Source organism: Bubalus bubalis, chromosome 13, assembly GCF_019923935.1.
Source record: "Bubalus bubalis isolate 160015118507 breed Murrah chromosome 13, NDDB_SH_1, whole genome shotgun sequence".
Taxonomy (NCBI): Eukaryota; Metazoa; Chordata; class Mammalia; order Artiodactyla; family Bovidae; genus Bubalus; species Bubalus bubalis.
In genome coordinates this window covers 2,849,722-2,874,314 of record NC_059169.1, presented here as the reverse complement: position 1 = coordinate 2,874,314, position 24,593 = coordinate 2,849,722, and the positions used below count along the sequence as shown (strand labels likewise).

The 24,593-nt window shown below is 42.5% G+C and overlaps 1 protein-coding gene across 2 annotated transcripts in view; it reads left to right on the top strand.

Moving 5' to 3' along the window:
• MYO16 (myosin XVI) overlaps window positions 1-24,593 on the top strand; it is a 517,517-nt gene that overhangs the window by 487,054 nt on the left and 5,870 nt on the right. For both annotated transcript variants that reach the window (XM_044927086.2, XM_044927087.2), the window contains 2 exons: window positions 1,045-1,203; window positions 12,100-12,185. In XM_044927086.2, coding sequence (XP_044783021.2) covers window positions 1,045-1,203; window positions 12,100-12,185 — 245 coding nt within the window. The remainder of the gene's footprint in view (window positions 1-1,044; window positions 1,204-12,099; window positions 12,186-24,593) is intronic.

The window sequence follows — 24,593 nt, the reverse complement described above, 5'->3', positions numbered from 1 at the left end:
TCCTCCTGCCGCCCTCGGCATCACAGCAGATGAACTGTTCACCATCTGTAAAATCCAGTAAAGCACATTACGTTTATTATCCTTATGAACAACATCTTAGCCTAAAACTTCAGAAGAACCTAAGAGAGAGAAGAGTCTACTGGGCACCCGCAGCCAAGGGGCAGAGGCAGCATGGAAAATCCTGATGTCACACAGGAATCCCCCAGGGGTGGAACTCTATTTTTTTTTTTTGGCTCCTCAGCCTAATTTGGGCAGTGGTTTCTCTGTTTCTGCATCTCAGAGAGCTCAATATAGGACGTGCGTGTTGACATTTAGGTGACTTTGTTACGTACAGAATGCAGAAGTAGGGTTTTGAAGTCTTAATATTCCTAAGTGGGGACTCCCAGGTGGCTCAGAGGTAAAGAATCCACATTCAATGCAGGAGACGCGGGTTTGATCCCTGGGTTGGGAAGATCACCTGGAGGAGGGCATGGCAACCCACTCCAGTGTTCTTGCCTGGAGAATCCCATGGACCAAGGAGCCTGGTGGGTACAGTCCGTGGAGTCGCAAAGAGTCAGACAAGACTTAGTGACTGAGCATGCACGCATTCCTAAGTGGATAATAACATATTTTGTAACCATAAAAGTATAGTTGTTGTTGTTTTTTTTTCAAAACTGTTAAGTTTGCCTCAGCTCTACTTAAAAACTCAGAAAACTTCTAAAGCATGAATATATCATCATATGTCTTTCAGGAAATAACCTTCACGAGATACGCAGTTCTATAATTACACATATGACATCAAAAATGCTATAGAACTTTGAAAATAGCCGATTCATGAAATTCACTATTGTCACTTAATGCAGCCCATTGCATTTAATAGCGGAATAGCAGACTGATGAATATACTGTAGACCATAAATTTGATTAGGGATGATTATTAATTTACTGTTTCAAATGTAATGGACATTTGACTTCCTGAGTTTTATTATTTCCTTCCACTATTTGATTCAACTTATTGGGTACGTTTGATCAGGAAAGAATCATTTTTTTCTACAATTTATTTTAGGTTTTGAAACGAACATGAACCTTGCTAGCCGCGATGATTTTGGTACTTCAGAAATTACATCAGAGACGCAGGACAGAAATGCAAATAACCATGGGATTCAATTTTCTAATTCACTCTCCAGTGCAATGACTGCTGAAAATGGAAATTCCATCTCAAACGGTAAGCACTTCTTTAAACTCAGAAGTAAATAGATACAAGTTTTCAGTTGTATCAACTTTCTAGGGGAATGAATTTAAAACAAAAATGAAGTAGGCTTAAAAACTGGGAAAGGGCATAAAAGATGAAATATCACTGTAGGGTATACTGTCAACTTATTATTTTCAAGTTAAAGAATTAAAATTGCATTCAGTATTAGCTAGCTTTTTTCCCCAGAGATTTTTGTGGAGTATTTGGTCTGTGGAAGCCAGTATAAAATGAAACTTATCCTGAGCAGGGGAGATGATGCTCTGATAGCATTTTTAAAGAAAAATATAGTTCTTTTTAAAAAAAAATTTGTATGTAAGTAAGCTGTGGTACATATACACTATGGAATATTACTCAGCTACTAAAAATAATGCATTTGAATCAGTTCTAATGAGGTGGATGAAACTGGAGCCTATTATACAGAGTGAAGTACGTCAGAAAGAAAAACACCAATACAGTATATTAACGCATATATATGGAATTTAGAAAGATGGTAATGATAACCCTGTATACGAGACAGCAAAAGAGACACTGATGTAAAGAACAGACTTTTGGACTCTGTGGGAGAAGGCGAGGGTGGGATGATCTGAGAGAACAGCATTGAAACATGTATACTATCATATGTGAAACAGATCACCAGTCCAGGTTCGATGCATGAGACAGGGCGCTCAGGGCTGGTGTGCAGGGATGACCCAGAGGGATGGGATGGGGAGGGAGGTGGGAGGGGGTTCAGGATGGGGAACACATTTATACCCATGGCTGATTCATGTCAATGTATGGCAAAAACCACTACAATATTGTAAGGTAATTAGCCTCCAATTAAAATAAAGTAATTAATTAAAAATTTTTGTATGCAATAGTTGATTTGTTAGCGTTTGTTAGTTTCAGATGTACATCAAAGTGATTCAGATACACACACACACACACACACACACACACACACGTATATTCTTTTTTAGATTCTTTTCCCTGATAGGTTATTACAAGCAGTGAGTAAAGTTCCTGTTGATTATTTCCATGCCTCAGAAGAGTGAAGGACAGTAGTATTGAAGGTCTAGGTACTCGATGCGGGTATGTCAGTGGACATGTCTTACAGAAACTGACCTGGCTGTGAGTATCTAAAAGCTCTCCAACAGTGGCTTAGACAAACAGCTTATTCCTTCCACCCTAGAAGCAGCCCAGGGCTTCTAGGTAATGTCTGAAGAGAAAATTCAGACCGACCTTCTTTTAAAGAGCCTGAGGGCATGGGTGTGGGCTGCAATGAAAGCCAAGCAGGAGGCCTCAATTCTAGGCTTTTCTCTGAAGGACATCAGAGGTGCTCACCAGTCTACTGGAGGCAGCTGGGACGCTGGGCTGTGTCTCCTAGGTCTGTGAGGACAGGCTGTGTCTAGAACCTCCCACGGCTCTAGGTGAGCTTGAAGGGTCCACTGTAAGAGTCAAATGAAGAGCTTGTTGGCCCCCAGCTCGTCTGTGAATCGTCTCAGCTCCTGGGGCCGGACTGAGGTCCTTCAGGACGACAGAGGCCACAGGCACCCGGAGGAGAAGAGGGCGCAGATCTACCTCGAAGGACAGTGACATCATCCTTAGCTTCAGGATGTCCTTACAAACCACTTTTCAAATACAGAGTTCAACATGTCGTCCAAAGGAAACAGGCAGACGAGGACACAAAGTAAGATGAAAAATTGCGAGCAGAAATAGCAGCGTATCCACAGGGCCTCAAAAGACTGGAGTTCAGAGGCCCATGCTTTGAAGTAAGTATGTTTACTTTGCCTACGGAGATAAAAGAATGAAAATCTCAGCAGAAATCAGAAACCATAAAAACATATCAAATGGAAATTCCGAGATTGAAGAATACAGTCATAAAATTAAGTACAATAGAGGATGAGCTTCAAGTTAATTAGACATAGCCATTAAAAAAAAAAAATCCTAGGGAAGAGGAAGATAAATCAGAAAATATCCAGAATGAAGCACAAAGAAGCAGAGTGGAAATTTCAGAAATTGATTTAAAGACATAAAGGATATGGCGAGAAGGGTCATTGGAATCCTAGGGAAAGAAGACGGAGTCCATGGGGGAGAGACACGATTTTGTGAGAAACTGGAGAGAATTTTCCAGCACTCATGCAAACACTAAGCAACTGGCTTACGTTGGCAGTTTCTTATAAACACGCCCCTTCCACGGGACCCAGCAGCCCCGCCCTGAGGTGTTTACAGAAGAGAAACGCAAACAGCATCCGCAGGAACACCTATACACAAATGCAAATCCCGCTCACGCTCACAGTCACCTAACACTGGAAATCCTAGAGGAAATCAACCCTGAATATTCATCGGAAGGCCTGATGCTGTAGCTGAAGCTCCAGTACTCTGGCCACCTGACGCGAAGAGCTGGAAAAGACCCTGATGCTGGGACAGATTGAAGGCGGGAGGAGAAGGGGGCAACAGAGGATGAGATGGGTGGATGGCATCACCGACTGGATGGACATGAGTGTGAGCAAGCTCCGGGAGATAGTAGGGGACAAAGGAGCCTGCGTTCTGCAGTCCATGGGGTCACAAAGAATCAGACACAACAGAGCGACTGAACAACAAAAACTGGAAATGAAGTGCCCTTCAGCGGGTGACTGGACAGTATTCGATATCTACTGCCCTGTAACAATTACCCTCCGCCCCCAGAATGCAGAGGCGGCTGTTTGTAGTTTCTGCAGGTCAGGAACCTGGGTGTGGCTGAGCTGAGTGCCTTGGGTTCAGGGTCTCTCACAGGGAAGTGATCAGCCGTCAGCCGGAACTGCAGGCTTCTTGAGGCTAGCTGGAGAGATGGCCCAGCTTCAGTATCACTTGCTCAAGCATCTCCACAAGGGAGGCCTCACGACAGGGCTGGGGCTTCCCCTGGAGCAAGCTGTCCACAGGAAAGCTGGGAAGAGTCCCCGGGGTGGAAGCCACACTCACCGCACGGCTGCTCCTGGAGGAGACAGCCAGCGCTCCGGCCACGTCCAGCTTGTTGGGTTTGGGCCACACGTCCAGTCAACTCACGGGAGGGGGTTCTGTGAGGGGTGAGTGCCTCCAGGTGGGCCCATCAGGGACCACTTCACAGGCTGCCCAGCGCATGGATGAACTCTGCAATAAAAAAGGATAAACCGCTACCGCGGGTGACAAAAACGTATGCATCACGAAGGCACTGCAAAAAAAACATCCGAAGATTCTGAGTCCATTTATTTGACATTTTGGAAAATGCAGGCACAGGGACAGTGAGAGATGAGTGGGCTTCCAGAGACTGGGCTGGGCTGCTGTAGGGAAACATCCAGGCCGGCTGGTCTGTGACGAGCAGTGGCTTCGTGGCCGCAGTGGTGGGGGCTGGAGTCCAAGGTTAGGGCGCCGGTTTGGGTGGCAGCCCTCCTGTAGGCTGCAGGTGGCCGGCTTCTTGCTTGTCCCCAAGTGGTGGAGGGAAGAAGGTAGCCAGCTCCCTGGGGCCACTTTTATAAGGACACTAACCCCATTTGTGGGGCCTCCACCCTCAGGACCTAATCATCCCAAAGGTTGATCCCACCTCCTAACACCACCACTTTGGGATTAGGATTTCAACATGTGAGTTTTAGGGGGACACAGACTTTCAGGGACCTGGTTACCCACCAAAGGTTCTACATCCCAATGCCACCACATTGGGGCTAGAATTCCAACATATGGATTTTAGGGGGACAGAGATGTTAAGACCACAGCAGACTGCAGATGGGCATGTGATATTGACAAACAGGAGTGAGTGTGTTCCTGTAAATTCAGGCTTCCCCGGTGGCTCAGACGATAAAGAATCTGCCTGCAATGTGGGAGACCTGGGTTCAATCCCTGGGTCGGGAAGATCCTCTGGAGGAGGGCATGGCAACCCACTCCAGTATTCTAACCTGGAGAATCCCATGGACAGAGGAGCCTGGCAGGCTACAGTCCATGGGGTCACAAAGAATCAGATATGACTGAACGACTAAGCACAGCACAGCATGTACGATAAAGGTGAATCTTTCTGTCTGTAAGTGTGACTTTTTTAAAAATAAATAAAACGCTGAGTGGAATAAATACAAACAAAATCACACCTGGGCATATCATAGTAAACCAAGTGTGAATCTTAAAAGCAGCCACTGAAAGTGAAATTCGCTCAGTAGTGTCGAACTCTTTGCGACCCCATGGACTGTATAGTCCATGGAATTCTCCAGGCCTTTCTCTTCTCCAGGAGATCTTTCCAACCCAGGGATTGAACCCGGGTCTCTCGCATTGCAGGCAGATTCTTTAAAGTAGCCAGAGATTAAAATACAAAGACAAATTACCTTCAAAGAATCAGTGGACATTCAAAGACAATGAAATACCATATTTTTTAAAATGAGGGAGCAGGAAGGTGAGAAGGTATTTCCCAAAGGCCGTTTGGTAGCCAGGATGGTGGTACCCTGGCTTTACCCTGCTTTCTCTGACTTCCTTCCAGGTCCACGTAAGGTCATAGGGTGTGTGTAGTTTTTCATCTGAGAATGTTGCTCACCCAAGGATGCTCATTGCTGACCTGCCCAGCAGGAGGAGGCAAATGGATCTTGGGTAAAATCTAGCAGGCGATTTGCATCACCAGTCTTGCTTTGCTTAGGAGGAGTCATGGGGTGGGGAAGTGATTGGAGCGGGGTTTGTTCAAGCTTGGCATGAAGGATCCCAGGGTAATGCGGGAGGGTTCTGTTGGCACCCAGCAACAAGACTGGTTCAGTGGCATGCACATGGAAAACACCCCAAGCTGTTTCTGAATGCTGGCCACCCACAACCCCAATATTAAGCAGGGATCACATGTAATGGTTGGAAGTGCTGACTCATAGGATGGCGGCTTTCTGGTGCCTTGCGAGGAAATGACACAGGGAAGACACGGAAGGATTTTTATACCGGCCATAAAGATTTCCAGGGAGAGGACCTGCAGTTACCCAGAACTGTGTTACCGCCAACACCAGGCAGAGACGGCACCAGCGCCTGGGGTCCTGCAGCACAGGTCTTCCTAAGTTTTATCTCCGACTTGAGCAGCCTTCTTAAGTAATCTCTTACTCTTCACGTGATGTTTTCATTTTATGCAGGTTATAGGAACTACATGTTTATGTGACAATTTGAAAAATATAGGAGAGAATAAACAATAAGTACTATTCCTTATATTACCTGAAAATCCCCAAAACATGTCTCATATTCCACTTTGTAGAATTCTGTATTTTTTTCATACAAGTGTATCTGTGTGCTTATATAAGATGTTTGGTTTTTTTTTTACAAAGCTTGAGCTACACTTTACCCATGGCTTGAACCACCTGCTTTTTTCCCTGAAGGATCTCAGGTGGTCTGTCTCTAGGTGAGCAATGCATATCTGTGTTGTTGACCGCTGGTCATTAATGTATGCGATTCATAGCTTCTCATCAGATACGACTACCATGACTTAAATAAGCGAGTCCTACCTGACCTGCTTCTTGAGAAATCTGTATGCAGGTCAGGAAGCAACAGTTAGAACTGGACATGGAACAACAGACTGGTTCCAAATAGGAAAAGGAGTACGTCAAGGCTGTATATTGTCACCCTGCTTATTTAACTTATATGCAGAGTACATCATGAGAAACAGTGGATTGGAAGAAGCACAAACTGGAATCAAGATTGCTGGGAGAAATATCAATAACCTCAGATATGCAGATGACACCACCCTTATGGTAGAAAGTGAAGAGGAACTAAAAAGCCTCTTGATGAAAGTGAAAGTAGAGAGTGAAAAAGTTGGCTTAAAGCTCAACATTCAGAAAATGAAGATCATGGTATCTGGTCCCATCACTTCATGGCAAATAGATGGGGAAACAGTGGAAACAGTGTTAGACTTTATTTCTGGGGGCTCCAAAATCACTGCAGATGGTGACTACAGCCATGAAATTAAAAGACGCTTACTCCTTGGAAGGAAAGTTATGTCCAACCTAGATAGCGTATTCAAAAGCAGAGACATTACTTTGCCAACAAAGGTCCATCTAGTCAAGGCTATGGTTTTTCCTTTGGTCATGTATGGATGTGAGAATTGGACTGTGAAGAAGGCTGAGCACTGAAGAATTGATGCTTTTGAACTGTGGTGTTGGAGAAGACTCTTGAGCATCCCTTGGACTGCAAGGAGATCCAACCAGTCCATTCTGAAGGAGATCAGCCCTGGGATTTCTTTGGAAGGACTCCTGCTGAAGCTGAAACTCCAGTACTTTGTCCACCTCATGCGAAGAGTTGACTCATTGGAAAAGACTCTGATGCTGGGAGGGATTGGGGGCAGGAGGAGAAGGAGACGACAGAGGATGAGATGGCTGGATGGCATCACTGACTCGATGGACGTGAGTCTGAGTGAACTCTGGGAGTTGGTGATGGACAGGGAGGCCTGGCGTGCTGCGATTCATGGGGTCGCAAAGAGTCAGACATGACTGAGCGACTGAACTGAACTGAACTGAACCTGTTGGATATTAGAATCATCTCCCAATTTTCTACCCTTGAAATAACATTAGGTGTTTATGTTAGATTACGCCAACTTGATTGAAATAGGCATTTTGTAAAACTTTTCATGTTAGTGTTTGAAATGGCGTGTGTGTGTGTCTGGATGGACACACAGAGCTGCAGTCTTTCTGATGCGTGCGTGTGCCTGGCTGCGCCCCTTTCTGATGCGTGCGTGTGCCTGGCTGCGCCCCTGTGCTCTTCACCTGAAGCTATCGCAACAATGCTAATTGGCTTCACTCCAACATAAAAAGTTAAAGAGCAAAAACATCGCTTTCTAAACTCTCTGATGATAACCCTTTATAAAAAGAAAAGGATAACAAAAACATTGTATACCCTTACATTGAAATTACATATTTCTAAAATAGTAAAAATGGAATTTGAATGATGGCAATAGTCAACAAGTACGTGATAAGCGACTCTCAAAGGCTGCATGTATCTAGTATGAAGGTAATAATTTACTATTTATTTTCAATTTTGGGGTATTTAAGGATAGCTACTAGACAAAAAAGGAATTTAAAATATATTGTATGATCAAAACTGAATACACAAATGTTTAAAACGGTAACCATATATCCCTTCATTTTTACTAAATTTTCACTCCCTGCCATTCTCCCTAGCTGATCTGGGGTGATGCTGTTCTTTCCTGAGCAAAGAGAAAATAGGCATGCCCCTCTGACAAAATATTTAATTTGTCTGTGTTTTGAGTCAAAAGCCAAAAACTATGGCTTCGTGAAATACCAAAAACTCTGAGTCTTATTCTAACAATCAAACTAAATCCCAAAACCGGTAGAACCAAAACTCCTGTAGACCAAATGGAAATTTTTGTGGGATATGTTGCCTGAAATTAACCATATAAAATTAAGTATTTAGGAATATTGGGGTTCTAAACTTCAGTATGTAACTGATAGTGTATGTTCAAACCCTGGGACACAGATTTATATGTTACCCCTTAAATGCTGACAGAGAACAGACTTTAAAATAACGCCAGGTCTGTATTGCAATTCGTAGATGATCACTTGAAAATCTCAAGAGCTATGTGCACAAAAGGAAAGTTATTTCAGCTAGGCTTTCAGCCTTTCAAAGGAACTTGACGTGTTTATGTTGACCTGCTTGTGTTGACACCACGAAACCTTCCCATGACTATAAAAATATCTGGCACAAGCCTCTGGCGATGCAGTACCAGCCTTCACTGATTGGAACAGCGTTGCATGTTTCATAGGAACCTGTGAGTCCTGTGCCGAGGCCAGAGTCAGAAAATCCCTTCTAGTCAGTATGATAAAAACTGACTGAGTATCATACGTGTACAGCACGTGATACACTGTTGTTCAGTCGCTCAGTCGTGTCTGACTCTTTGCGACCCTGTGGACTGCAGCACGCCATGCTTCCCTGTCCACCAACTCCCAGAGCTTGCTCAAACCCATGTCCATTGAGTCGGTGATGCCATCCAACCATCTCACCCTCTGTCGTCTCCTTCTCCTCCTGCCCTCAATCTTTCCCAGCATCCGGGTCTTTTCCAATGAGTCAGCTCTTCGCATCAGGTGGCCTAAGTATGTTACATATATACAAAGTATGATACGTATGTGGCCATTATAACCCAAATCGGTTAGCAGTACTGATTCACAACGAACAGCATATAGTTAATATGCTTTCTGAATAAAGTCACGAGATGGGAATAAATGCTTAAAATCACTTGAAGTTTTAATTGAATCAGAAATCGTGTTATTTTCGAGGAAACAGTTTCTCTTGAATGCCAGTATCTGCACCCTACCTCTGCTACCCAGCAATAATGATCTGTTTGTTCATTTGCTGAAATATAGTTATGTGTGGGTAATTATAGCTATCACTTACTTTAATTGCCATCTTTTACTGATGTGAACACAGGCTTAGATCTTTTCTCGTATACTTAATTATTCCCTGGACTTGTGGTTATTTATCATTAGATTAGAGAACAGTTTTTAGTGCTAGAACGTTGTCATTATATCAAACAAAATATTGTGAATCTCAAGATGTTTATTTTGTGGGGACAGACCTAACAAATTCTAGATAGGCCACTTTCTGCTGCTTGAATGAGTACGGATTTTATCGTTGGGCATCGGGGGAAAAAATGGCAATTAAAAGAATAGAGTCCTTACATTTGGTTTTACATTTACCACTCTCAGAAGATTTGCCTTTTTAAATCTGTGCCGTGTTTATCCTCAGCACATTGTTAAGGATAATCTATGACGATACAGTACTGAGTGAGACCACTTACAAGACCGGAAGCCCTGCATTCTTTGCATAGACCCTAAGGCCATAGTGAACCCAGTGCCATAGTAGGACCCAACCACACTGCTCTGGGAACCTCGGAGAAAGGCTTTTTCTCTTATACTCAAGAATAGATCCAGACCACTGGGGATGGAGCCTTTGGTTGGGATCCGTGGAATATACTCAACTATGGGTTTTACGACATCACCTTGTTTGTGAGAATTGTATAGATTCTCTGGAACTCATGCTGCTTTCTGATTCAGAGCCTACCTGCCCTGAGAAGCAAGCCTTCACTTGACAATCTGGAATATTGTGCAATTATCTATTCTGAGCAGCAGAAGGTAGTTTTGTAAGGGCAGCAGGCTCCTCAGGCATTCGGAGAGCCCTGCCCCACACCTCCTTTCCATTTGAAGATATTTTGAAGTCATATTAAGTAACTTCTAGTTGGGACTTAATTTCACTCTGTTTCCCCCACTGTAGTTGGGAAGTTGGGTTGAAAATGACCAACGGGAGGGCCTTTGACTCCAGGCCATCCCCTCCAACGTCCCCACCCCGGCCCTGCCCGTTTTGCAGGCCACCCCCAGGATGCGGAATCCTCTCGTGTTCTGCTGCCTTAGCCCGTCCTCACCTTTCAAAATCCACCCCTCCTGGAAGGTTCGCAGCCTGTGGCCTGTCCACCATCCCTGTTCCTTCAATTCCTCCAGCCAGAGGGAATGCTTGCTTTCTCCAGATCCAGTTCAACCCCACTCACGCTCCACATAACCTATGACCCGTCCTGCTGTGTCCTTTCTTAAGATTCATTCACTGACTTTAGTTGGAGGACAGTTACTTGGCAGCATTGTGGTGGTTTTGGCCATACGTCAGCATGAATCAGCCGTGGGTATATGTGTACCCCCGTCCTGAGCCCCCTCCCCCCGCCCTCCCCGCCCTCCGCGCCCCACCCCTCCAGGTTGTCATGGAGCAGCAGCTTTGGGTGTCCTGCTTCCTACATGAAACTCACACTGGTCACCTGTTTTACAGATGGTGACATACATGTTTCAGCGCTGGTCTCTCAAATCGTCCCACCCTCCCCTTCTCCTGCTGAGTCCGAAAGTCTGTTCTTGACGTCTGTGTCTCCTTTGCTGTCCTGCACGAAGGATTGTCAGTACCTTCTTTCCAGATTCCATTTCTTAAGAATCATTCCCGTTAAGACTTGAGATCCTCAGATGCAGGACTTCTCTTGGCTCTTGATCGCGTCTCCCAGCGCTGTGACCCAGAGGGCACCCTGATACTCCCTGACTTTCTTCGGCTGGCCTTGTGTCAAGCGGGTCTTGCTGTTGACTTGGTTCTGAGTTTGGATACTCGCTGAGCTGAGTTTCCGTCTGGATTCTGCGAGCCATCTTCCAGTTGATAAATCAGTTTTAAAAAGTGGGTCATGGCCCTCTTCTCCTTGCCCAGGTCCCCATTCTCTGTAAGAAGTCCAGTGAACCCAATTCTCCAGAAGCAGACGTTAAGCTCGCGTGTCACGGGCCCCATGTCCCCTTCACACTGTTGCTACCCCTCGTTCACACGAAGCCCAAGCTTGTAGCTTTGCCCCACTACCTGGCCATACATTTCATTCCTGACTGCTGCTCATCCAGCTCCCCGGAAATGCCAGCCTGCGTCTGATCTTAGATTTCCGCCCACCCTTCCCCTGCTTTTTCGTGTTTTGTTTTTAGGTTTATTTTTCCCCTGTTAACTGCCCTGACCCCACAAACTGCAACCCCAGGAACCCATTTACCCTCATTGTCCACAAGCTTCTCTTTTTCCCCCATCAGAGTTTCGTCAGACTTATTTTTAGCCTCTAGAAAAGTTCCCCTTCTCCCCTTCAGTCCTTCTTTGCTCACTTCTCTGCTATTATGACATTTTTTCTTCTCTATCATTCTATTTTTTTTTTTTTTTTTTGGCCAGTACACTTCCTCTTTGCTTAGCTAAACCTCCAGCAATGCCTGTATTCCCAAGCTGCTTTGAGAACTTTGTTACTCATCGAGTGTTTACTGACCTTCATTGCAGTCTGTGAAATGTCACTCTTTCAGTTTGTTCAATAAGTTCCTGACTTACTTTATTCGAGGAAAGGACATGCAACTTAATGGCTGCGCTGTGTTGCCCTTGTAGGATTACCTGAAGAAGACGGATTCTCCAGGCTGTCTGGGGGTGGGGCCTCCTCCTTTCAGAGACACAGAGAGAGTCACACCACTCAGGTAAGGACCCCTTGATGTTTTGATGCTCACCTTTGCTGTGATAACTGGAGCTAAAAGACAAGAAGAGTTTCGTGAAGGTGTGACCAAGAGCATTTGTTCCCGCTGGACTAGGGAACACAGTTTTTTCCAACTCTGCCTTAAGTTTCTTCTCAACATTCTCGCTCCTTTTGTATTGGCTGACTCCTATTTATTTTCTGCTCCTTTCCTGGTAGCTCGGGCAGTAAAGAATCCGGCTGCGGTGTGGGAGACCCAGGTTCGATACCTGGGTCGGGAAGATCCAGTATTCTTGTCTGGAAAATCCCATGGACAGAGGAGCCTGGGGGGTTACAGTCCATGGGGTTGCAAAGAGTTGGACATGATTGAGTGAATAACATTTAAAAGAAGAATATCCAGAACACATAAAACTTGACAAATGGTCTTAAATGAAGCATTATAGACATACTTTATCTGTGGCATTACAGAGTCAGCGTCAGGTGACGAGAACATTGCAGTCACTGAAGGTCTTCATATTTCCTGCATTTGACCTCAGCTGAAGTAAGAAGGCTTTAAGTGACATCATGGACATAAAATGCTTGAGGCCCATGTAGTTTTATGGCCATTATCTCTCGGTTAGCACCTCAAATCCCACATAATCCAAATGCATCTACAAACTATCCCATCATCAGAACACTGCAGAATCAAAATGAGTTTATAGCTCACAAAACTGTTTTGCTATGCTTCAATGATTTCACATGTATTCATAATGTGTTTGGCCTCAAAAAGTTCGCCAAAAGAAAGAGGATTATCACTTAAAAATAAACTCTAGCATTTGTAGAAAGAAGAAGGATTTATATCAATAGTTTAGTGTGCTTTTTATGTTCAGTTTTAAAATAAAGTCTTTAAAAAATAGGACTTTGCTTTGAAGGTGGTACACAACCAAAAATGTATTAAAGATTTTACTGTTGATATATTAAAGATCATTGCTTTAGCAACAAGATTATCTTGTATGAAGCTGCGTTACAACTTTTGCTACGTCAGATATCTACACTAAAATTATCTGAAGTCAAGTATCTGGATGTTTCCATGAAACCAGCTATCCAGCTAAGGATCCAGTTTCCATCAGAATATTTGACATTATATAGGCACAGTTATATTATCAACTGAGATTTTTCTAAATAACACTGATGAGGTAGTGAGAAAAATCAGTAATTTTAATCTTAAAGATAAATCTTACAGTAGGCAATATACTGAAATCACTTACGCTGATATATAGGCTTTGAAATAGAAAAAAAAAATGCTGATTGCTTGCAATAATAGATTGTGCTGATCTCCCCTCTGTTCCTCAGAGATGCACTTATTTTACCTTGTAAACATCACAGATGCTTTATCTACGGTAAGTCACGGGGGACCTGCTTGCAAAGAACAGAACATCGGCTTGATTTTTGTCAAAGGGTCGACTCCTATGTGCTGGAGCACAGCAATAGAGACACCCTTCCCAGGGTTTCTGCTGTGCTGTGGGTCACAGAGAAGAGGGATCATCTGCAAAGAAGGTGCGTTAACAGAGGCATCTTGGCAACTTCCCTCTGGTCTTCCATTGATTTGGTTGTCAAGAGAGATGGGAGAGGTCACCAGGACTAATTTTCTGTTTTGTCTTTTTTTTTTTAAGAGTTTTTTTGATGTGGGCCATTTTTAAAATCTTTATTGAATTTGTTACAATACTACTTTTGTTTTATGTGTGTGTTTTCTTTTGGCCACAAAGCATGTAGGATTTAACTCCCTGACCAAGGACCGAACCTGCGCCTGCTGCGTTGGAAGGCAACGTCTTACCCACTGGACCCCCAAGGAAGTCCTGGGAATACTTTTCCATTCCCAGCTTTCACTAAGAGCTTATTTTCAAAGGCAGGCAACCCCCAGTTATCTCATAGTACATTTTTTTTAAGGAAATGGAAAACCAAGCTCATTTTCTTGCCTGCCTGGTGCAGGCTTTCTCTTGGCAGGACACGTGGGTCAGTGCTGAGTGCCCAGCGCGGTTAGGCGGAGCTCTGCCTTGAATGACCACACATCTCTCAGCATAAATGCCTCTTGGGTGACGTTTATAGAGGAAATATAAACACATCAGGCATCTTGCATTCTAGATTTTCTAGTAAAGCAATTAAGTAAGAATTCTATAAAATCTGCCTTGAACTGATTGGGCATGCAGCAATAAAATTAAATGCTGACTAAAAATTGAATTCCTCTTTGAGGATGTCTGTATTTTAATTAACATCATCAGTGATTTTAATGAAATCCCTTTAAGGAAGATAAAATGTCTGGGCATTATTGCAGATAAAGAAATCAAGAAATAGATTTAGTAACTTGCCAGAGATCATAGGGAAAATGCAGAGTCCAGGGTTTGAATGGATGTCAAGATCCTCTGTCTTGTTTCTGAGAAGAAACTTGCCATAACTCACTAAAAGTGATGGGGATGTCATCTAGCTTTTATGTAAAATTTGGAAGGCAAAGTCTTCCAAAAGACTTAGGTCAAGATCAAACCAAAAGTAGTTTGGGTCAAGGTAAAAGTCTTAAATAGCTGTAGTGGACATCTGTGGTTGTGTTTTTAGCTGCTCACTGACCACAGTGACAATTTAAGGGAAGAGGTTTCACCTTCCTCCTCTCCTTGGAGAGCTGGACAGATCCTTGTGACACGCACTCAGTCTGTCCACCGCGGATTATGAGTTATCAGACATACAAGGGAAGGGTCGAGAATAGATGTCACCCCTGGGGGGCCACCTGGGGGTGGTGGCTCCCTCCAGGGGCCACAGCCATTAGCCCGTGTCTGTGACCACAAGCCACTGCGGTCGCCTTGGGTCCTGCCCACGTGCCAAAACCGCCCTTCTTAAATTCATGCCCAGTTACTTTGCTTTCCAGTAACGCTTCTGCCTGTGAGAGTTAGTTTCTGTTGCTTACAAAGAAGAATTTTGACTGGCACACAAATTTGATTTTATTCTCATTATCTATAAAATTTACTTTAGAGACACAAGTTTCTTTTTTAATTTTATTTTTCTATTCTCTATTTTGTTTAAATTGAAGTATAGTTGATTTCCAATGCTGTGCTAATTTCTGCTGTGCAGAAAAGTGATTCAGTTATACACATACATACTTTTTGAAATTTTCTTTTCCATTATGGTTTATCCCAGGAGCTGGGATAGGGTCCCTGTACTAGCCAGTAGGAATTTGTTTTTTATCCATTCTTTATATGAGGGTTTTCATCTACTAACCCCACACTCCTAGTCCATCTCTTTCCTTCCCTCACAGTGATACAGTGTGGTTTACAATCTTTAATTTTCATTCCATTTATCGTATTTCTTGCCAAGCCTTCTGTTATATCCTTTAGCTTTTATAAAGAGCACTAAAAGTTGTTCTTACTATCTTATGTATTCAGATATTCACTGTAAGAAATTGTAGATGGTTTCTGATAAAATAGTGGCCATCCAGTGCCTGAGAGCTTAATAAATATCTACTGCCTCTCGACACAGCCTCCAATGAAAGCCCGAACACAATCAATATGCAATTGATCCACATCAAGAAACAAATTGTTATGTGGTTTGTTTTACTGAACCATCAAAGGAACCTTTTTGTAATGTCACATATCAAAGAAATGAAGAGCTGCAGACCACTCAATAAACCCAATGCCTTCTTTCTCTATCCATTTTATTTGTCACACGGACTGCTTGAAATGTATTGTGGCAGGGAAAAGAATCAGTGTGCTAGATAAAACAGTAAAATGTAGACACCTTTCGTTTTAATTGTTAAGGCGTGATTCTAAAACACATGCTGGGAATTAGAAATTAGACAACCATTTCAAATGGAATCATATGTATCTCACTGATAAGCTACTAACCAAGGGAGACCTAACACAGAGCGTGCTTCCACACAGCTGAGGTTTCAGGAAATCTGCATGCACACCTCATGACTTCCAGATTATGTGCAAGAAATGAAGGCAGTAAATTAATTGGATGGTAGAAGTTAAACGGCAGCACTTTCAACAGAAGGGACATGTCCTGTAGAGATATATAGAAACTTGGAAAATAACAAAAATAAGTTCCATATTTTACATGTTTCCTTCATAGGATTCTACCATATGTGTAACCTAGATGTTTCAAATGCATGATGTTTTTTTCTGGTGACGACATTGACTGTCATCAAAGAAGAAAATTCAGTTTTAAGAAGTATGACAAGGATGAGAGAGCAGAATTGTGACTGTGCTTTTGTACATTTTACTGCTCCGGCGGGAGCTGGTGATGGACAGGGAGGCCTGGCCCACTGCAGTCCATGGGGTCGCAAAGAGTCGGACACGACTGAGCGACTGAACCAAACTGAACTATTGAAGGATGCTTGGTGACTGTGTTTTCAAAAGGAGAAAGATTTCATGATGTCTCTGCAGGTCACCTTTCTCCTTTTTAAACACTTGCTCACACTCATGTCCATCGAGTCAGTGATGCAATCCAACTACCTCATCCTCTGTCGCCCCCTTCTCCTCCTGCCTTCAATCTTTCCCAGCATCAGGGTCTTTCCAGGGAGTCAGTTCTTCACATCAGTTGGCCGAAGTATTGGAGTTTCAGCTTCAGCATCAGTCCTTCCAATGAATATTCAGGACTGATCTCCTTTAGGATGGACTGGCTGGACCTCCTTGAAGTCCAAGCGACTCTCAGGAGTCTTCAACACCACAGTTCAAAAGCATCAATTCTTCGGCACTCAGCTTTCTTTATAGTCCAACTCTCATCCATACATGACCACTGGAAAAACCATAGCTTTGACTAGACGGACCTTTGTTGCAAAGTAATGTCTCTGCTTTTTAATATGCTGTCTAGCTTGGTCATAGCTTTTCTTCCAAGGAGCACACATCTTTTAATTTCATGGCCACAATCACCATATGCAGTGATTTTGGAGCCCCCCGAAATAAAGTCTCTCACTATTTCCATTGTTTCCCCATCTATTTGCCATGAAGTGATGGGACCAGAAGCCATGATCTTACATTGCCATGATCAACATTTTCTGAATGTTGAGCTTTAAGCCAACTTTTTCACTCTCCTCTTTCACTTTGATCAAGAGGCTCTTTAGTTCTTTTTTGCTTTCTGCCATAGGGTGGTGTCTTCTGCATATCTGAGGTTATTGATGCTTTGTATATTAATGGGATCTGACAACTTTGAAAGAAAAATTTAGGCTAAAGGAACAGAAAGTTTTCCATGGTGCTAAAACGTAATCAGCCCACATCAGTGAAGGAATTTATTTTATGACCTTAGAAGACCTCCAGGGCCTGATTCTTCGCTGATCTCTTTGATTACACTATTATTTGAAACTGTCATTTCGTATTTCTGACTCTGCCAGAAATAGGTTCTAAAACAGATGAACTATGATATTGGGAAGAAGTGTCATGAAGTCAATGATATAAAAAGCCTAAATTTTGAAGCCCTAGTGGATTTAAATTAATTTTATACACTTGCAGGTGATTTTTATTATCTATTTTGGGAAGGAAGTCTTGATTAAAGAGATTTGCTCTCTTATGTTGCCAACTTTGGCAAAATCTTGTCTCTTTTTCTTCCTAATGCTTCCTGACATCTGGTTTCCTTTCCCTATTTTCTCTAGCGTCTGTACCCAGCGGTTTGCCATGATTATATCTTAAAGACGCTGTCACTCACCCCAGACATCGCACCCTGGCAGACCTAATGCCCACCTAATCCATTTCTTTTGAGGCACCTGGCTAGACTACATTTCCCAGCATCCTTGTGGTTGGGAGTGGTCATGTGACTGAGTTCTAGCCAATGGAAAGGGAGCCACCATGATATGCACTCTGTCCAGGCATGACCCCCACAAACCTCCCTTCAGCTATGAGTGTTCCGTTTCCTTTCCCATCCAAAAGCTGGCTGCACAATATTCCAAGACCCTGGAAGATGCAAAGTACAGTCACAACAATGTAGAAGGTCATCTACTGAGCAGAAATACCCATTTTAGCCTTAACATGAGCAATATACTTCTTTGGCGTCAGTCCATTGGTATTTGTGGTTTGCCAGTTACAGATAGCAGCTTGAGTAGAAGACATTGATACCTTTTTTAAAAAAATTATTATTTTTTCAATTGAAGGATACTTGCTTTACAGAATTTTGTTGTTTTCTGTCAAACATCAGATGGATACCTTTTATCATTTATTTGGCCTAATGTTTTACATGTTGCTACTGAGAATTATTTATGGTGCTTAATTAAATTTAACCTAATTCAGTTCAGTTCAGTCACTCAGTCCTGTCCGACTCTTTGCGACCCCATGGACTGCAGCATGCCAGGCCTCCCTGTCCATCACCAACTCCCGGAGTTTACACAAACTCAGGTCCATCGAGTCATTGATGCCATCCAGCCATCTCATCCTCTGTCGTCCCCTTCTCCTCCTGCCCCCAATCCCTCCCAGCATCAGAGTCTTTTCCAGTGAGTCAACTCTTCGCATGAGGTGGCCAAAGTATTGGAGTTTCAGCTTTAACATCAGTCCTTCCAAAGAACACCCAGGACTGATCTCCTTTAGAATGGACTGGTTGGATCTCCTTGCAGTCCAAAGGACACTCAAGCATCTTTTCCAACACCACTGTTCAAAAGCATCAATTCTTCGGCGTTCAGCTTTCTTCACAGTCCAACTCTCACATCCATACATGACCACTGGAAAAACCATAGCCTTGACTAGACGAACCTAACCTAATTAAGCACTATAAATAATTAGTTTAACCTAATCTTTATAAGGTTAAATATTATAAAGTTAAATAATAAGTTTAGCCTCCATTATTTAGCAATCTTTATTATTTAAGATAGTAAAAAAACATGCCTGTTGATATCTTCTGATAATAGAATTGCTGGGATGTTACTTATCAGACATTTTAATACAAAATAATGATCATTAGTGCCCCCACCAAGTCATACATATGTAAAACAGAAGCTTGCAGTTCTTAACAACTGGTCACTTAGAAATTCCTCAAAATCAATAGACTTGATTTTAATCAGGGACAAAATCAGCCCCTGTGATACACTGGGCGCCCTGGAGAAACGGTCTAACGCTTTCAGGACCTGTTTGTGCATTTCATGATTAGAAAGGATTGCCTGTCTTATCTCTCATTCTCAAGTGAGCGGCTCTGGTGGGCAGCTAGACTTGGGAGGGAGACTCGAGGCTGAAGACAGAGATTATTCCCCCATGCAGTAAGTTCACGGTCCATGGAGTTGCTAAACTGTACCCTTTAGCTAATTATGGTTGATTTAAAAAATCTATTTGAATTGGGCTAAAGGTTTTATTAGCATTCAGTTTCATGAAGTGGTTTTTCTCACTCTTATTTAATTATGTTTAATATCATGACACACAGATTGTAATTGTTTCCAGAAAAAGTATTTTGAGAAATGAATAACTTACCAGGTGAGCTGTGCCCTACGAACTGATGCAAGTGGAGGTGCTGGCTGTTTGGACAGTGGGGGTGAGCGTCCTTGGACGTGAACCTCGTCGTCTGCAGGCTGTGGAGTACTTAGCTGCCGCGGTTGAGACCCTTGCTTTGCTTACTTCCACACCGGCATCTTGCTCCCTTCTGACTTCCCTCTCCACTGCTAGCTTGGAGCTAAGTCTCAAGCTGCACACCACGTGGCAGAGCGCTCGCTGTCTCCTGCGTTTCTGGGTCATTGTCGGTGTAGATGTGAACAACAGGATGGACGGGGTTCCTGATTCACTTGACTCAAGTAGCCTTTCTTCTTTTAGTGTCTGACTCATCCTTTCATTCCAGTACAAATCCCGCAGCCCAGTAGGTATTTCTTGGCCATGCTGCCCTGAAACGAGTCGCGTCTCTGCAGTCTTGCAATTTATTGGCCAATTAATGCTATGCTTCCTCATGCGGTTTTTGCGTTGATGTCCTGTTTACGCATGTTTGTTCATCTAACTCTCTGAGTTTTACATCTTATCACTCACTTTGAATGAAAGCCTCTTGAGGGAGCTGGTCATATTGTGTGCTTCTAAGTCCTGTAAACCCATCACAGCACTTTCTGTCTCGTAATTGTTGAAAGCATGTGCATTCATTGACTAGCAGACAGGAAAAACTTGGAAGTCAGCGTGATTAAGAAGGTTGACTAAACTCAATGTACTTGAATTTGAATCCAGATTCTACCACTGATTGGCGAAGTGAGTTTGGGCTTTAAAGATGGATTTCAACATCTATGAAAAGAGGGCTAACAATCCTTAACCTGCTTATTTCACATGGTTATGAGATTTTTTCCTAGGATAACATGTGACTCTGTGATGACCGAGAGTGGTGGGATCGGAGGTGGGAGGAAGTCTCACGGGGAAGGGGCCATATGTACACATGTAGATGGTTCACATGTTCATAGCAGAGACTAACACAACAACATTGTAAATATTCCAATTTAATTTTTTTTAATTTTTAAAAGTTAAAAAAATATATAAAACAAGATCACAAAGTTGATGTTTGGAATGGGCTTTTGAGAACTGCAGAGCTTTCTGTATCTGGGTGCACAGACTGGGGCTGTTACAGAGAAGATACGTCGCGTTACAGAGCATGTTCTGTAATCGGACGGGTACCTCTGATTAGACTGGCACAGAGTCTATGTGAAGATGAGTGATGATAAAGCTGGAGTGATTAGTGTGGTCAGGAAATACAGGGCTTTCTGTAACACGCTAAGGTAGGTGCACTTGGCTGTTTAGGCTAGGGAAAGGCAGCGGCTTTGAAGATTTTTGAACAAGCCAAGTATATAAACAGACGTCCTTTGGAGAGAAAATCCAATAGATTGTTTGTCTTTAATAATACCTCCTGGGCCTTGCAGTGAGTCTCCCATATAATCCCAGGACAAATATTTTTAAAGGAATTGTAGACTCTTACTTTCTATGCTTCCAATAACACGGATTTATGGTTTTCCATATGTTCTCAGTGCTTGAACCCATTACTCTATGCCATTACTGTAAATGTGTGCGAAATAGATGTTATTCATTTTTGCTACAATCTTCTAGTCAGTTATACTGGTGCTGCCATGTTTTTTCAATGAATTGAGGTAAGAGACTAGAGCCCATATAAAATCCATATTCTGAAATGTCACAGATTAATTATATCATGAGATGTATAGTCATAAATTTCTATTTCATGACTTTCCATCATTAGGAACAAAACATGCATCTGGTCATCAGAGTCCACTTTTATTCTTAGCTATGAATTTAAAATCAGCTGCAAAATGCAAATAAATGTCTGTTTAAATTATATTAAGTGTGCTCCAATATAATATTACTACTACTACTAAGTTGCTTCAGTCGTGTCCGACCCTCAGCGACCCCATGGGCTGCAGCCTACCAGGCTCTTCCGTCCTTGGGATTTGCCAGGCAAGAGTACTGGAGTGGGTGCCATCGCCTTCTCCGAATATAATATTACTTATTATAAAAGTAAAGGAGAGTGGTTAATTTTTTTAAGAAGTCAACATGCACGACTAAGGTAAAAAGTTAAAGTCCTCTGTTCCCTCACCGCCTGCTGTCCAGACACACTCTTATTTCCAATAGAATTTTTTCCTTGGAAGAGTTGTTTTCCCTTTTTTAACCCTTAGGCAAAAACAGGAAACAAGATAGCAAGAATGAACTTAATTGGATTGCTGTATAAATGACTATTTCTGAATTAAGAAGGATCAACTCTTTGTCTGCCTAAAGGAGAAATGCTGTTTCGATTTCAGATCTTTTTTTTTTTAATTTTTTCAAAATGTGTGGAGATATACACCCCTTTAATCAAAGACTTTTTAAAGGGCATTTCATTTTAAGCTATATCATTGGGGTCTATTTAGGTAAACTTTGGTTTTACAAACTGATTTTTGAATTTCATTCTGTATTGTTTTTTTCCTCCAACATCTTGTTAGCATGAGTGGAAATGGGATTTGCATTTGAAACGCTAATATTCAGTATTGAGTCAGCCAAGCCGCTTCCTTCTCTTAATTTCCATAAATGTCAGTAAATGCCTCTTTTCACCTTTGGGTGAACAGTCAATAGGAAAATCAATTCTGTGACAAATGAACAGCAACATGATTTTACATATGAATTATTTAACAAAGGTTATTTTTATCCTAGAAGGGGAAGACTTAAGGTAAAAATCAGCAGCAAATTATTAATTTACATTTATTAATATTATTCATAAAAATGCATAGCCACAGGAAGTGAAGAAAATTTGAATCTCATTTTGTAATTAGTTCATGTCACAGGACTCTGTTAATGACACAATAGAAAACCATTAAAAATTAGTAAGTAGATATATATGTAATAAATCTCATTAAGCCTTTACATCATGTTGTGTTTCCCTCTGGGTTGTGAGAGATTTTGTGGGATTTTTTAACCCTTGACAGTAAGTGAACAAATTATAAATCTCCTATTTAGGGATGCAAAAACTTGCAAGAAGTCAGTCTTTATATCACTTACATTCCGTCTTCATATCTAATTGGTATCTGCTATACAAAAATGGGCACAATAAAGGACACAAATGGTAGGGACCTAACAGAAGCAGAAGATATTAAGAAGAGGTGGCAAGAATACACAGAAGAATTATACAAAAAAGATCTTCATGACCCAGATAATCACGATGGTGTGATCACTCACCTGGAGCCAGACATCCTGGAATGTGAAGTCAAGTGGGCCTTAGAAAGCATCACTACGAACAAAGCTAGTGGAAGTGATGGAATTCCAGTTGAGCTATTTCAAATCCTAGAAGACGATGCCGTGAAAGTGCTGCACTCAATATGCCAGCAAATTTGGAAAACTCAGGAGTGGCCACAGGACTGGAAAAGGTCAGTTTTCATTCCAATCCCAAAGAAAGGCAATGCCAAAGAAGGCTCAAACTACTGCACAATTGAACTCATCTCACACGCTAGTAAAAGAATGCTCAAAATTCTCCAAGTCAGACTTCAAAAATACGTGAACCGTGAACTTCCAGATGTTCAAGCTGGTTTTAGAAAAGGCAGAGGAACCAGAGACCAAATTGCCAACATCCACTGGATCACTGAAAAAGCAAGAGAGTTCCAGACAAACATCTATTTCTGCTTTATTTATTTACTCTGCCAAAGCCTTTGACTGTGTGGATCACAATAAACTGTGGGAAATTCTGAAAGAGATGGGAATTCCAGACCACCTGACCTGCCTCTTGAGAAATCTGTATGCAGGTCAGGAAGCAACAGTTAGAACTGGACATGGAACAACAGACTGGTTCCAAATAGGAAAAGGAGTACGTCAAGGCTGTATATTGTCACCCTGCTTATTTAACTTATATGCAGAGTACCTCATAAGAAACGCTGGGCTGGAAGAAGCACAAGCTGGAATCAAGATTGCTGGGAGAAATATTAATAACCTCAGATATGCAGATGACACCACCCTGATGATAGAAAGCAAAGAAGAACTAAAGAGCCTCTTGATGAAAGTGAAAGAGGAGAGTGAAAAAGTTGGCTTATAGTTCAACATTCAGGAGACTAAGATCATGGTATCTGGTCCCATCACTTCATGGCAAATAGATGGGGAAAGAGTGGACACAGTGGCAGACTTTATTTTTTGGGACTCCAAAATCACTGCAGATGGTGACTGCAGCCATGAAACTAAAAGATGCTTACTCCTTGGAAGGAAAGTTAAGACCAACCTAGATAGCATATTAAAAAGCAAAGACATTACTTTGCCAACAAAGGTCCGTCTTGTTAAGGCTATGGTTTTTCTAGTAATCATGTAGGGATGTGAGAGTTGGACTATAAAGAAAGCTGAGCACCAAAGAATTGATGCTTTTGAACTGTGGTGTTGGGGAAGACTCTTGAGAGTCCCTTGGACTCCAAGGAGATCCAACCAGTCCATCCTAAAGGAAATCAGTCCGGAATATTCATTGGAAGGACTGATATTGAAGCTGAAACTCCAGTACTTTGGCCACCTGATGTGAAGAGCTGACTCCTTGGAAAAGACGGTGATGCTGGGAAAGATTGAAGGCAGGAGGAGAAGGGGACAACAGAGGATGAGATGGTTGGATGGCATCACCAACTCAATGGACATAAGTTTAAATAGGCTCCGGGAGTTGGTGATGGACAGGGAGGCCTGGTGTGCTGCAATCCATAGGGTCACAAAGAATCAGACATGACTGAGCCACTGAGCTAACAGAACTGATACATTCTTTGTTGCTTCGCTGATGGCTCAGCTGGTAGTGAACCTGCCTGACAATTCAGGAGACCCAAGAGACACAGGTTCGATTCCAGGGTGTAGAAGATCCGCTGCAGAAGGAAATGGTAACCCACTGCGGTGTTCTTGCTTAGAAAATTTCATGGATAGAGCAGCCTGGTGGGCTACAGTCCATGGGGTCGCAAAGCGTCAAACACGATTGTGTGCACACAAACGCACAAACGTAGCCTTGTGTCTGTTGTTCGTTTTAG